The following is a 12,075-nucleotide window of genomic DNA, read 5'->3' on the forward strand; positions in this document are numbered from 1 at the left end:
ATCCGAGGCCTAAACTTGAATATAACTACAGAATACTACTGAAAAAATATTTTTGTTTAGCGTGAGCATAAGCAACATGGGTTTTTCTTGACATCTGGAATGCTGGATGGAGGACAAATTGTGAAAGCAGGGTGAAATCTACTTTTCCCACCAAAGCCCAGATATTGTATTTAGGAGACAATGAATTCCCAAGAAAGCTAAGCATGTATACTTTTGCCTCATTACTAGACTAGTTACATTTTGACATAACTACTAAACCTTACCTCTGCCCTGTAGCTGGTATGCAGTGAAAGTATACCTTGTAGTTACTTGATCCAAGGTGCTGCAGTTTGGCCTCAAAGGGTCATCAAAAAATCTAATTTGGTATTCATGCTGTGGTGTCCCCTTTGGCAGTGGTCTGTGGAGGTGCAATTTAGGGAGATAATTTTTTTGGTACTGGCATGCACAAAAACCATTCCTAATTGTGTCTGTCTGCTGTCAGGTTCTTAAATGTAGAATTGGCAGGTAACAGTTTTTAAGTCTTTAAATCTGATACTTCCAGTAAATTTAAGCCCCCATGAGAGACAGAATGAGTCGTCCCTCTGAAGCCATGCTGGTGTTAGCTGCGTGCATATTCAGCCATGTAGTATTGTGTTCACTTCATGAGCTTGGGATATCAAGAAAGATGCATTTTTATGTTCCTTGGGTTAAGCTATTCTTTCTTACAGCTACCTTCAGTTATGTTAGCTGTGCTTTTGTGAAACATTTGCTTCTGTGCTTACAAATTTTAAGTGAAAGCAAACAGCTCCTGGAAATTATTAGTGTTTCAAAGGGCTAGTAGTTTCATGTTTTGGATGAAAGTAACCCTCTGCTAAATAACGATGTACGGCATTCTTTTCCTTTGCTTTAAAATAAGTAAGTAACAGTATATGCAGAGACCTTCATTACAATAACAACCCCAAAAAAGCTTGGTCCCTTATAGCCTTAAACTTTTTTATTTTGAGGCACTCCGAAGAAGGTTACCTTTTTTAGACACAAGGCACTTTCCTTGGTTTGGCTGCTTCTGTTTCTTTTTTTTTTTTTTTCCAGTTAAGTTTGCTTTTGTTGTCGTGTTTTGTCCTACTTTGTTTTATGTTGCGGGTTGCTAGGACCTGGATAAGACCCAGGACGACTTACTGAAACACCAGGCTAGCATTAGTGAGCTCAAGCGCAATTTCATGGAATCCACACCTGAACCACGCCCAAATGAGTGGGAAAAGCGGCGTATCACACCTCTGTCCCTACAGACACAAGGGGTATGTCACTGCACACACCTGTCCGCATGCCTTTCCATACAGCCTTGCATGTAATACAGCAAATGCAGTTTGTCCTTTAGGTTAACACTTGATTTGTCTGATGTAATATTTGTTTATACTAAGTATACATTAACTTTTTTACCACTTACTGTTGGACCTGACTTTGAATAGTGTGTGGAATTTTATTTTTCTATATGAACAATTGAATTAGAAGAAAACTGAAGTGATGGCAGTATTTTCCTGTATGTTAAGGACATCTTAAATTTCACTCTGATTTACACAGATTGATGGAGATAACTTTTCAGTGACAGTAGAACTTTTCCTTTCTTTTCCCTATCTTTATTTTTTCATAGACAGCTTGTGCATAAATACACACACAGTCTGTGTTTTGTTTCAGAAGGACTTTGTGATCAGTTAATTTGCAGTGGTGACTTCAGGACACATTTAATGTAGTTGTTAAAATGTACCTATCTTAGTCTGTAAAATGAATTTATCTACTTTTTCTCTATACTGCTCCTTTCTGACTGAACGAGAAACTCACTGAACCATCAAACAGCAGTATGGAAAACAGTTTTCTACAGATATCATCCTGAATGTCTGTAGCAAGAAAGCTGCCCAAATTTCTCATGCTGTTGTGAAACTTTTAGTTTTATTGTGTTATTAGCTGCCTCTTTCATACAGTAGAGGAGTAAATCAATCTTTTAAAGCAATCAATTTGTTGTGTTGTTGTCCTTGTCTATCACCATGCTTCCCACCCGTCCTTCCTTAAATGTATTGTTGCCCTATCCCCTTAAAATTCTTCAGCATTCTTTTCAGTCCACAGAAAGGTGAGCTTTCAATTTAGCAGGCCTGGCGCTACAAAATTGTTTTTGATAATAGGACATTATTTCAGTAAGATATGTAAGCGATCTGAACTGCGAGTATGTGCGTACAGAAAACATAGCAACTGACTATGCATCACTTCTTTATTTTGTTAATTTATGGTTACTGCCAAGAAATTCCTCAAATTTCTGAGTAGTACCTTAATATTTCTACGCATAGTGGTGTGGTAGAAATGTTGGTCATATTTTAAATATTCATGACACAGTGGTTCATTTAATAGCTATGAATATATTTTTGGTTGAAACAGACATTTATCTAAAAGTGTAACTTATTATTATGTGGTTGTGTGTATTTTCTGTGTTGATTTCTTTGTATTGAAGTTGAGGCTCCTGCAAGTTGTTTTATATCATCTGGTGGTTTGGGGATTTTTTTTTCTCATTCCTTTTTTAGTATGTTCTGTGACTTCCAGATGATTTGGTTTTATGTTTATGTATAGTGTATGTCTGTCTCATTGCTTGTTGATTTACACTGGTTTTATAAAATGAAAACCAAATAGAAAAAAGGAGACCACATTTTCCAAGTGAAAACACTGCCTGGGAAGGAGAAACAATGGATTGCAATGCCATGGATTGCTGGAGCAAAACCAGAGGAAACCGATAAGGTGGCTGCCCTGAAACCTGCTGCTTTTTTGCTGTATCTGCTGTGGGCTAGCTTGGTTGCTTGGGCACTTTCTTCTTTTTCTTTTTTTTTTTTTTTCCTTGATGGAAATAACTTTTGTAAGCCAATACTGAGAGGAGAATGTGGAGTTGTAAAGCAGGATCTCTGTGTGTATATGTGTATAGATACACACATATATGAATGCCAGCAACATTTTGCTTTAACATCAAGCTAAGCATGAAGTTCTGAATGGCCACTATTTGAAAAGAAAACCAGTTTTTCACTGAAAAAATACTGTATTTGATGTGACTAGGATGACAGCAAAGCATTTATTTTCATTCTGTATGGAAATAATTGCTTGCAGTTATTTGACACTTCACACAAGAACTTTTTGCTTTGTATGTTTGTTCACTGTGTAATCATTATTCACATCATTAATGCTGTGCAGCTTTGTTTCAAAGGCAACATATTCCAAGTACCTCTGCACTTTTGTATGTCGCTTTTCATTCAGGAAAAGAGGGAAGTTTTGTCCCTGATAAACTGGTTTAACATCTGTTGAATGAAAAGTACTCTGTAACCAGTGGGACTAGGAACAGTGTGATAGTGATGCTGAGTTGCAATTGTGATGTTGCTCTTTTACATCACTTTTAGCCTATTAGGTTTATGTGAAGCTGGCAGTCCTATTTCAGTAACACATATAAGTATGATGTTTGGGAAACTGTATTTCCATCCTGAATTATTTGTTGATGGATGCCTGTTGATCCCTGCCTGTCCTTTAGGATAGCTGGATAGTAGATGAGAACAAAGCAGGGATACTACTGCTAATATTCTCTCTTTTCTTCTTTCTTTTGCTTCAGCAAAAATGCTTGCAAATAAGTAATTTTCTGTGTATTAGAAATGTTATTTTGGGTACATCTCATTTGTGCCACTATACTTCTAGATCACCATACTCTTGCAAGTGCACAGCATCTGTGACTTAATTAAACAAAAATTATGACACATTGATATATATGTTAAAAATACCTTAAATATTTCTATTTTATGGATACCCACAATATTTTTTTCTTTAATCCATCTCCCACAGCTTGTAAACAGTATTTCATGTTATACTGTATGACCATGTACCAGAAGGAATTTGCCAGGAATTTAAACACAGGCTGATAAAAAATTTATGAATTCTATCTTTACATTTAAACCTTTTTTAATAAATGCTCCAGGGAAAAGGGGTTGCATAATGAAATTGTGTGACTGGGGTTTTCCTTTCAAAAGACTGGAAGACACAAAAATTTGAAGGTGGGAAGATGCTAAAAGATGGGTGGTATGAGCCTGTCTTTAATTGTATATGTAAGGGGAAGCACAGGGATAGAGAGAGATGCACACAGTCTGACCACATACCCCATAAAAACTGACTACAGTGAAAGGAGGATCATGAACATTTTTGTCTTTTGATATAATGTTAAAAGATGAACGTTTCTTGTGGGTAGTAAACTAGGGAAAGAAAGTAGAGGTAAGGAGCACATTGCCCAGATGGATATTCAGTGTTGCATGAATGTAGATTTAATAGTGTGCATTCCTATTAGCTTTTCTTAGCCACCATTGAATTTTATTGTAGAAAAAAAAAAACCCAAGTTAGGGGCTCTTTTTGTTTTTCCTTCTCTGTTCTTCTGCATGCCATATGCATTGTAGTGTATGTACATGGTGTAACCTCTGTCAGTTCATATTCTACATCACTGCTCACACGGTGAGTCCCCACGGCTGCAGTTGTGTGCATGGCACCTTGGCTTTCCTCTGGTGTCTGCTTCTGGCATGATTCTCTGTAGTGCCTTGCAGGAGGGCTGAAATGTATCTCATGGAATGTTGTCAACATCTGTGTTATGTCCATGTTATGTATTTGTATGTTGTTGGCTTTTTATTTTAACCGCTTTTACTTCTAACTTCTTAGCAGAGCTTGTGGAAGGAAACCTGGAATAAAGAATTGTAGCCTTTTCAGACACTTGTACCCACATGACCTTTCAAAGTTTGTTTAAACATACAGATTTATAGCCCTACAGAAGACAGACCAGACTATGAACATAACTTATGCTTTAAAGCAATGTGTAACCTTTTATATAGGTTTGAGAAAAACATGTTTTCCCACTAAAATGGGAAAGGCTTTTTGAAAACAGAGTTTTAATCGACATTAATGTGCTTAGGATATTTAAGTCTTTTAAAACATATCTATATATAACGTTTATTATAAAGAAATAAGAAATATTTCAACATTTCAGTGCTGTGGGTATGTATTCTAAGCAAATGTGATTGACAGCCCTGGAGCTCTGATCCAACTGGGCATTCGAAAGTGTCAAAAATCGACTTTTAAAAGGAAAAAATAATAAATAATAGTAAATAATAGTAAATAATAGTAGATACGGAGTTACCAACTAAGTAAACGGTGCTGTTTAGGCATCCCGTGTAAATGTGGATGTGTAGATGTCGATGTGTTCAGCTGCACGGTGTGCTGTGCATGGCGGAGGCGCAGCCCCAGCGCTCGGCTGTGCTGTGTCTTCTGTCCGTGTCTCCTCGCTCCTGCCCTTGCCTTTGTCACGTCTCTCTCTCTTGCCAAACCATTCCCTTGTAGGTGGCTGCCGCTCCGTCCGCCGCTGTCTAATTGTCCCCTTTCCCTTCTCTGACCCGTCTAGAGCCTGGAAGAGGAGATAACCTCCATTTTGTTTAGTAAGGAGCGCTTCGGCGCCGGCACCACGGGGCCCTTCGCCGCCGCCAGCCCGGGGCCAGCAGAGGGCGCTGCGGGGGAGCAGACGGCGCGGGCCCAGGTGCTGCTCGGGCTGGGCGCGGGGCCGGGGCAGGGCGGGCCGGGCTGCGGGCGGCTGACCCAGAGTCCGGCCCGCCGCCGCTTAGCTGGCGCTCCCTGCCTGCTGCGCTGGGCAAACGGCAGCGACAGCTAGGATTAAGTCACAGATGGTGTGTTGCTTTTTGTGTTCGTTCGAGCTCTTAATTTTGCTGCAAACTGTGCGCTAAAAATACATTCTGTTAAAACTGACGCCTGATGCATCATTTACTGTGGGCTCTTGGATAGCCGCCGTTATTTTGTTATGAAACAAATACTAATATAACTATCTTAATATCATCCTTTCGGCTCCAAACTAAATTCTAATAACATCTTCTTGATAGTCATGTATTACTACCCTAAACAGTCTTCCTCTTGTTATCTATTCAGTTTTGTAAAGTTACAGACCAAAAGACAATTAACAAAACCCTACAATAAAGCCTTTTTTACTTTTCTTTTAATTATGGCAAACTGGTAGTAGAACATTATTTTTTTCGGTTTATTTTTAATATTATTTATTCTTAATTCCTGATTTAACTGAGAGAAGTAATCACCTCGGTAGTATCACTGGCTAGTGCATTTATGCTTTTATTTTCCGGTTTTCATGATTAAATTAAATGCCAATAATAATTTCCATAACTCTTGTCTACTTTTGATAACTTTTTCAATGGAGGGTAAGGAAACTAGCATCTTGCAGTGACTATGTAGCATCTGTCTAGTATCATGTGTATACATTCTTAAAAGCTTGCTTGCAGGATATTGCACTGTTGAAAAGGGTTATGCATTGATTTTTGTCCCTGATTGCTTTTTGTTTCACAGAGACATGCTTCCAGAGCAGAAGGGCCTTGTACTGGAGTCAGCGATGCTGATAAGGTTCTACAGATTTTTTTTCCATGGCTAAATTTGGCTCTAACTCTTTCAATCCATCTTCATTCTTTCCTTCCCTCTTTTTTCAGTTAACCATCACAGCTATCTTTTGTCTTCCATATGACATGAACCAGCCATCAGCTAATTTTATTTCATCATTTTAATTTATTCATATACTCTACTTTTGTTTTTCCTCATCCATGTTTTTTGTGCAGAGTTCACATGAGACTCTGGACATAGTGGAGGAGAAGAAGCAGGCAGAGTTTGGGATAGAAGAAACACTAGTCGTAGACGAAACCAACAAAGGGAAAATGCAAGTTGCCACTGATGCTGGGGAGACATGTAAGGTGGAGCACCTGTCAAAAAAGGACTCTTCATCATTGCCATCAGATAGTAGCAGCAGCAGCAGTAGTAGTGAGAGTGAGGATGAAGAGGTGGGAGAGTACCAGCCACATCATAGGTCAATTGAGGAAGTCATCAGGGAAGAACAGGAAGAAGAGGAAGACATGAAAAGGAAAGAGCATGAAGAAAAAACGCAGCATGTGGAAACCACAACAGAAGGCAGTAAACTAAATGTACCAGTTGAGCACACACAAGTTACAGCTGAAGATTTGGTCCAGGAAAATACAGTTACTGTAGCTACAGAGGAGAAGAATTTGTCAGAGCAAATTAAGCAAGATTTAGGTGAAGAAAAAGAGGAGGAACAGCTCAAACTCAATGGAGATGTGTCTCATGTTGACATTGATGTTGCACCACAATTAATTTGTTGTTCTGAGGTAAATGGTAGAACAGTATGACAACTAGATTAAGCAGAGATATTTCTTGGGGTGAAAATATACCTGCCTTTCTTCTTCTCCTATTCCTCCACATCTTCTGGCATCCAACAAGATTCAGATCATTTGGAAGGGGAAACCATTGATGAGCAGTGAAATTCTGTCTCCTTCAGTTATGGTTTCTGACTTTTTGCTAGAACTGAGTGAAAATCACCAGTAAAGGCAAACCTTCCGAAGACTGAGATCTCTCTTTTTTTTTTTTTAATCTCCTCTTTATTTTATATGCACATACATAATGTGTATTTATTATTTACGTGTTTCAAATGTTTTAAGTCTTGTCTTGTCTATTTGTCAACTGTTTTTGACAAGTCCATGACGTAATTGTGATTGGAAAACTCTTGCAAATTGAAATTAGAAAGCACCCGTCACAAATTTTTGTTCCTTTTCCCCCCATAATTATTCACTGCTTTTCTTGTCTTTTTTTTCCTCCTTCAATAAAACCTTGCAGATTTGTGGGCTAGAATATGTATGGCTAGAAATTGCACAGGTGAGAGCACTGCACTGTGAAGGGGAGAGGCTCACATCACAATGTTTCTGTGAAGTCTCCTAGTTCAGTAGATACTGAGGAAGTATGCATGGGTTCCTGTCACAACCAGTTGTTTCAATCCAAACAAGGTTAAAGAGTTCATTACTGGGCAAATGATAAAGAAGCAGAAGGGGGAAAAAATGAAATGCAGGAATGTATGTCTTTGTAAATTTGTCATGATCTTCTGCCTAGTTTTTCAATAACTCAGTGGGTTTTTTGTATTCTCTACCTGCTTGTTCTTGTAATGGTGGCAATTTTTTTCCCTCTACTTCTATATCCAAACAACTCATATTCTTTCTTTTGTAGTCTCTTGCATACACAGCTGCTCTGATTAATGACGTGAAAGAATTAGTTTATTAGACTTAAAATTGGCAAGCACCCACACTTCCTAAAAACATAGATAGGTTGGAGGAAGGGGAGAAGGACTGCTGTGTGTGCAAGCGTGGAAAGGTTTTGGGTTTTTTTCCTAGGATTTATCCCATGTGTATCCAAAATCAATATAAGATAGCAGCTGATGCATCTAGAAAAAGATCAAAAGGCTTTAGTTCTTAAATATAATTAAAATCTGCTCCAATATAATAAGTCATGAATTCATTAGCTTACAGACCCCAGGTTAATTGCTTTGTTTGTGATACTGCAGAGAACACCACTAGCTAACTCTAAATTTTTGAAGTGGCTTTTTATGATTGCTGTTCAAAATAAGTCATTGACTTAGAGAAGTATTGCATTAAATTTAGACTGCTTAAAATCCAGTTTTCGAAAGATTTTCTTTTCCAGAAGTAGTACATATTAAAAAGTTGAACTTTTACAGAATTTCTAGTCCTGATTTGCAGACTGAGGCATGATAGGTATTTCCCCAGATTAGTTCTAATATGAAGTTCATCTGTCTGAGCTAGCTATCAATTTCTTTACTCAAACTAAGATTTTAACTTTTTTTTGTAGTGGTGCTTTTACACATTTTCAATATATGTGTTGCAGCTTTGTTTTAGAAATTGTTCTTTGATACGCACTGTTGGCTGAAACACTGATCTTTGACAAGGTTATTAGGAGATTAAATTTTCCTTCGATGTTATTGATATACTAGAGGGCTGATGTATTAATCTTCATTTCATTTTGCTTATTTATTGCATGCTTTTTATATGGGAACTCAGTCAAATACTTATCTTACTGTTACGTTTTTTCTGAGCTTTTGGTTGTGTTTACTTGGTCCACTTTACAAACCTTCTTTTGTCTTTTGAATTGATTGCTTATTTCTTGCATCACAGCCTCCAGTAGTGAAAACAGAGATGGTAACCATTTCAGATGCTACACAGAGAACTGAAATCTCCACTAAAGAAATTCCAATTGTTCAAACAGAAACTAAAACTATCACATATGAGTCGTCACAGGTATGGTGACTGGTTTGCTTTTTTTTTTTTTTTGCTATATTTGCAATCTTATTTTTATTCCAGTTACATGGATTAAAATAGATAATGTTCAAATATGCTTTTCAAAAGCATATAGTTTTTTCTAGCTGATAAGAATATACTTTGGCTATGAATTAGGTATGTGAAATGTGACAAAACCATATTACTTCAGAAGTGCTAATTTTCTACATAAAGATTTAGTTGTCGTCTACTAATGTATAACTCACTTTAATACAGTTTTGGAAACTTGATTAAAATACCTCATTGCTCCTGAAAGGAACATGTAACTGTGATCATGAAATTTACACAGGCATGAGCCATAATAATATCCTTACATGACTCTGTAAACTTGGATAGCTTCTATTTAGATTTCAGTTCTAGCTGAATTAAAGAATGTGTTTAATAAGAAAACTAGCCTTTTCTCTTGTGGGAACAAAGTTTTTTAAATGCCAAACTACAAAAATACAATTTCTTTTTTCTTATAGCTTGATGGCAATGCTGGTGGTGATACCGGCGTGCTGGTGAGTGCACAGACAATTACATCAGAGTCCATTTCTACTACCACAACTACACACATCACAAAGGTAAAATATGTCTAATGTCTTTCTTAACTAAAAAAGACACCAGACCCTCAAAAAACAATTTTGCATTAAGTTTCTTGTATATCTGCTAATTCATTGAGAAAAAGTAACTTGAAATGGAAGGGATTTGTTCCAGGTGTGTGTGAGAGTTAATCTTTCTGTACACAGATTTTGTAGACAGAAGCCCTAATGAATAAGCAGGAATATCTGGGAAGAGGATAGGGAAAGGGTGAAAAATATAATTAGTGGGTTTTTAGTAGTTCATATAGGTCTTGTTTTCAGCATTTGACAAATAAGTATGTAACTAAATTTTTACTGATTCAGTCCTGTCATCACTCACTGATATGCTACAGAATCTTTACTAATGTAACTAATTTGTCTGAAGTCCACAGGAGCCCTGCTAATGGCACCGTGATGAACTGAAACAATGTTTTCCCAAACTTTGTGTTAGGTTTAGGGTATATTTACAAACAGATGATTCTGCTAGATTACTTTGGAAGCGTATTTGGATGCTGAACTATTTGCTCTGCATTCCATGCTTGTAAAGGAAAGGAAAACTCGGTGTTAACCAGACATCACATCTCTTTCACGTAAAATACAAAATGTGAAATGTTTCTTGCCAGAGTGCATTAGAACTACGAAAGTGGGATGATGATTATTGTTATTGCTAATTTATGTAAATACTTGTCAAATTTTAGGCATGCCTAAACAGCACAGTTTTCAACTCCTCTTTGAACTCTTAGCATCTTTTTCTAAGAAAATTACAGAAGCTTTGTTTAGGGTAAAGCAAAATGGAAGAGGGAAACACAAATTGTGAACTCAGGATTCCCCCCAAGATGCAGAAGTTTTGCATGACAGAATAGAACAATAATTCACTTCTTACTGGATATATTTTCTAAAGATTGAAATGTTCTGAAGATTGAAAGTTGTATGCACAAAATGACAGTGGAAGGATAATTTCGGAAAGTGAGTCACATGAAATAAAATAAGCTCAGAATTGAAAATGCATATGTTTGGTTATACAGACCAGTCAACAGATCCTTTTCAGACTCCTGCTCCCTTTTGGAATCATTAAGCCACACCATTTTAGGAAAAAATTTTTATTCAGTGAATTGACCCACAGTTTTGATGGGAAGTGTACGTTTGCTTGTCAATTTCAGATGTCAAATAATCTTGCTTCTTGGAAGGAACAGTTAAAGAAAATAGTTTCAGTCTTGTTTTCTACTGAAAAATTACTGGGATTACCACGATGCAATAGATTCTTACCTTTTTTTGAATTGATGATAAACAGGGACAAGATTGTTTGAATTTTCTAACTTAACTTACTATTTTATATCCCAAACTTTTCATTACTGGTAAAGGGACCTGCCAAAATAATTTCAACATTCTAGTGGTGTTCTTAACAGAGTCATCTTGACTGTTCTCTAGTATGGTCAGTGTATCTTAAGTAGTAGTTTATTCTTTGCTCATGCACAGGCTGATTTAAAAGGCAAAGAATGTTATTTCTGTGAGAATTTTTTGTAAGTTAAAGTGTTTTAATCTTTAGAATAAGAAATGAAGAAAAAAAAGCCAAAAGTATTCAGCAGTGTAAAATATGTTGAAAATATCTGATGAAAGTCTTTGAATGGCAGAATTACCAGAGAAAAATTACCAGAAAACCAGATATGGTTTTCAGTTGTCTTTGTATTTAATGGCATAGAATTATGACTGAGGAGAGGCCCGTGATAGATGGGTTAAAATCAAAGAAAAGGCTCCTGAAATTTCCATGTTGCCAGATTTATGTGGTGGAAGAAGCTGGAATTTTTTTGCTGGACATGGGCTCCATGTAACAGAAGTAATTCTCTATTGCTTGATTTTTATCAAGTCTAGCAATTTCTAGAAGGGGACCAACTGCGTAGCTGGAAAAGGAAAGGATGATTCAGCACTGAACACATTTACTACTAATCACAATTCAGACGCAGAAATCTGTTTGCTTCAGTGCAACAGAAAGGAGTGCTTTGTGGAAATATGGAATAATTACAGGGATGTTTTCTTGGGTTTTTTTGTTTTTGCCATCTGTAGATGGTAAAAGGTGGAGTATCAGAAACAAGAATTGAGAAGCGCATTGTCATTACTGGAGATGCAGATATTGACCATGATGAGGTGAGTATGCAAACTTAACACTTAAAATGTGTGAGATCTAGATCATGTGTCAGAAATCTGAAGTAAGAAAAAGGTAGAAAAATTGAATAAAAGGATATAGAAAGATCCTGAGACTGTTAATTGTGGCATAGTTATTAAGAAGT

At 36.9% G+C, this 12,075-nt stretch overlaps 1 protein-coding gene across 2 annotated transcripts in view; it reads left to right on the top strand.

Annotated features, from left to right (window-relative positions):
* The window catches only part of EPB41L2 (erythrocyte membrane protein band 4.1 like 2), a 102,180-nt gene that overhangs the window by 82,328 nt on the left and 7,777 nt on the right, over positions 1-12,075 (top strand). The window contains exons 15-22 of one of the 2 annotated variants that reach the window (XM_085055961.1): positions 1,128-1,274; positions 2,653-2,757; positions 5,432-5,563; positions 6,397-6,450; positions 6,660-7,220; positions 9,069-9,191; positions 9,695-9,793; positions 11,852-11,932. In XM_085055961.1, the coding sequence (XP_084912087.1) occupies positions 1,128-1,274; positions 2,653-2,757; positions 5,432-5,563; positions 6,397-6,450; positions 6,660-7,220; positions 9,069-9,191; positions 9,695-9,793; positions 11,852-11,932 (1,302 nt within the window). The remainder of the gene's footprint in view (positions 1-1,127; positions 1,275-2,652; positions 2,758-5,431; positions 5,564-6,396; positions 6,451-6,659; positions 7,221-9,068; positions 9,192-9,694; positions 9,794-11,851; positions 11,933-12,075) is intronic. The other variant, XM_085055962.1, reaches the window with a different exon arrangement.

The sequence above is a fragment of the Lichenostomus cassidix genome, chromosome 3 (genome assembly GCF_008360975.1).
Source record: "Lichenostomus cassidix isolate B80296 chromosome 3, HeHo_3.0, whole genome shotgun sequence".
Taxonomy (NCBI): Eukaryota; Metazoa; Chordata; class Aves; order Passeriformes; family Meliphagidae; genus Lichenostomus; species Lichenostomus cassidix.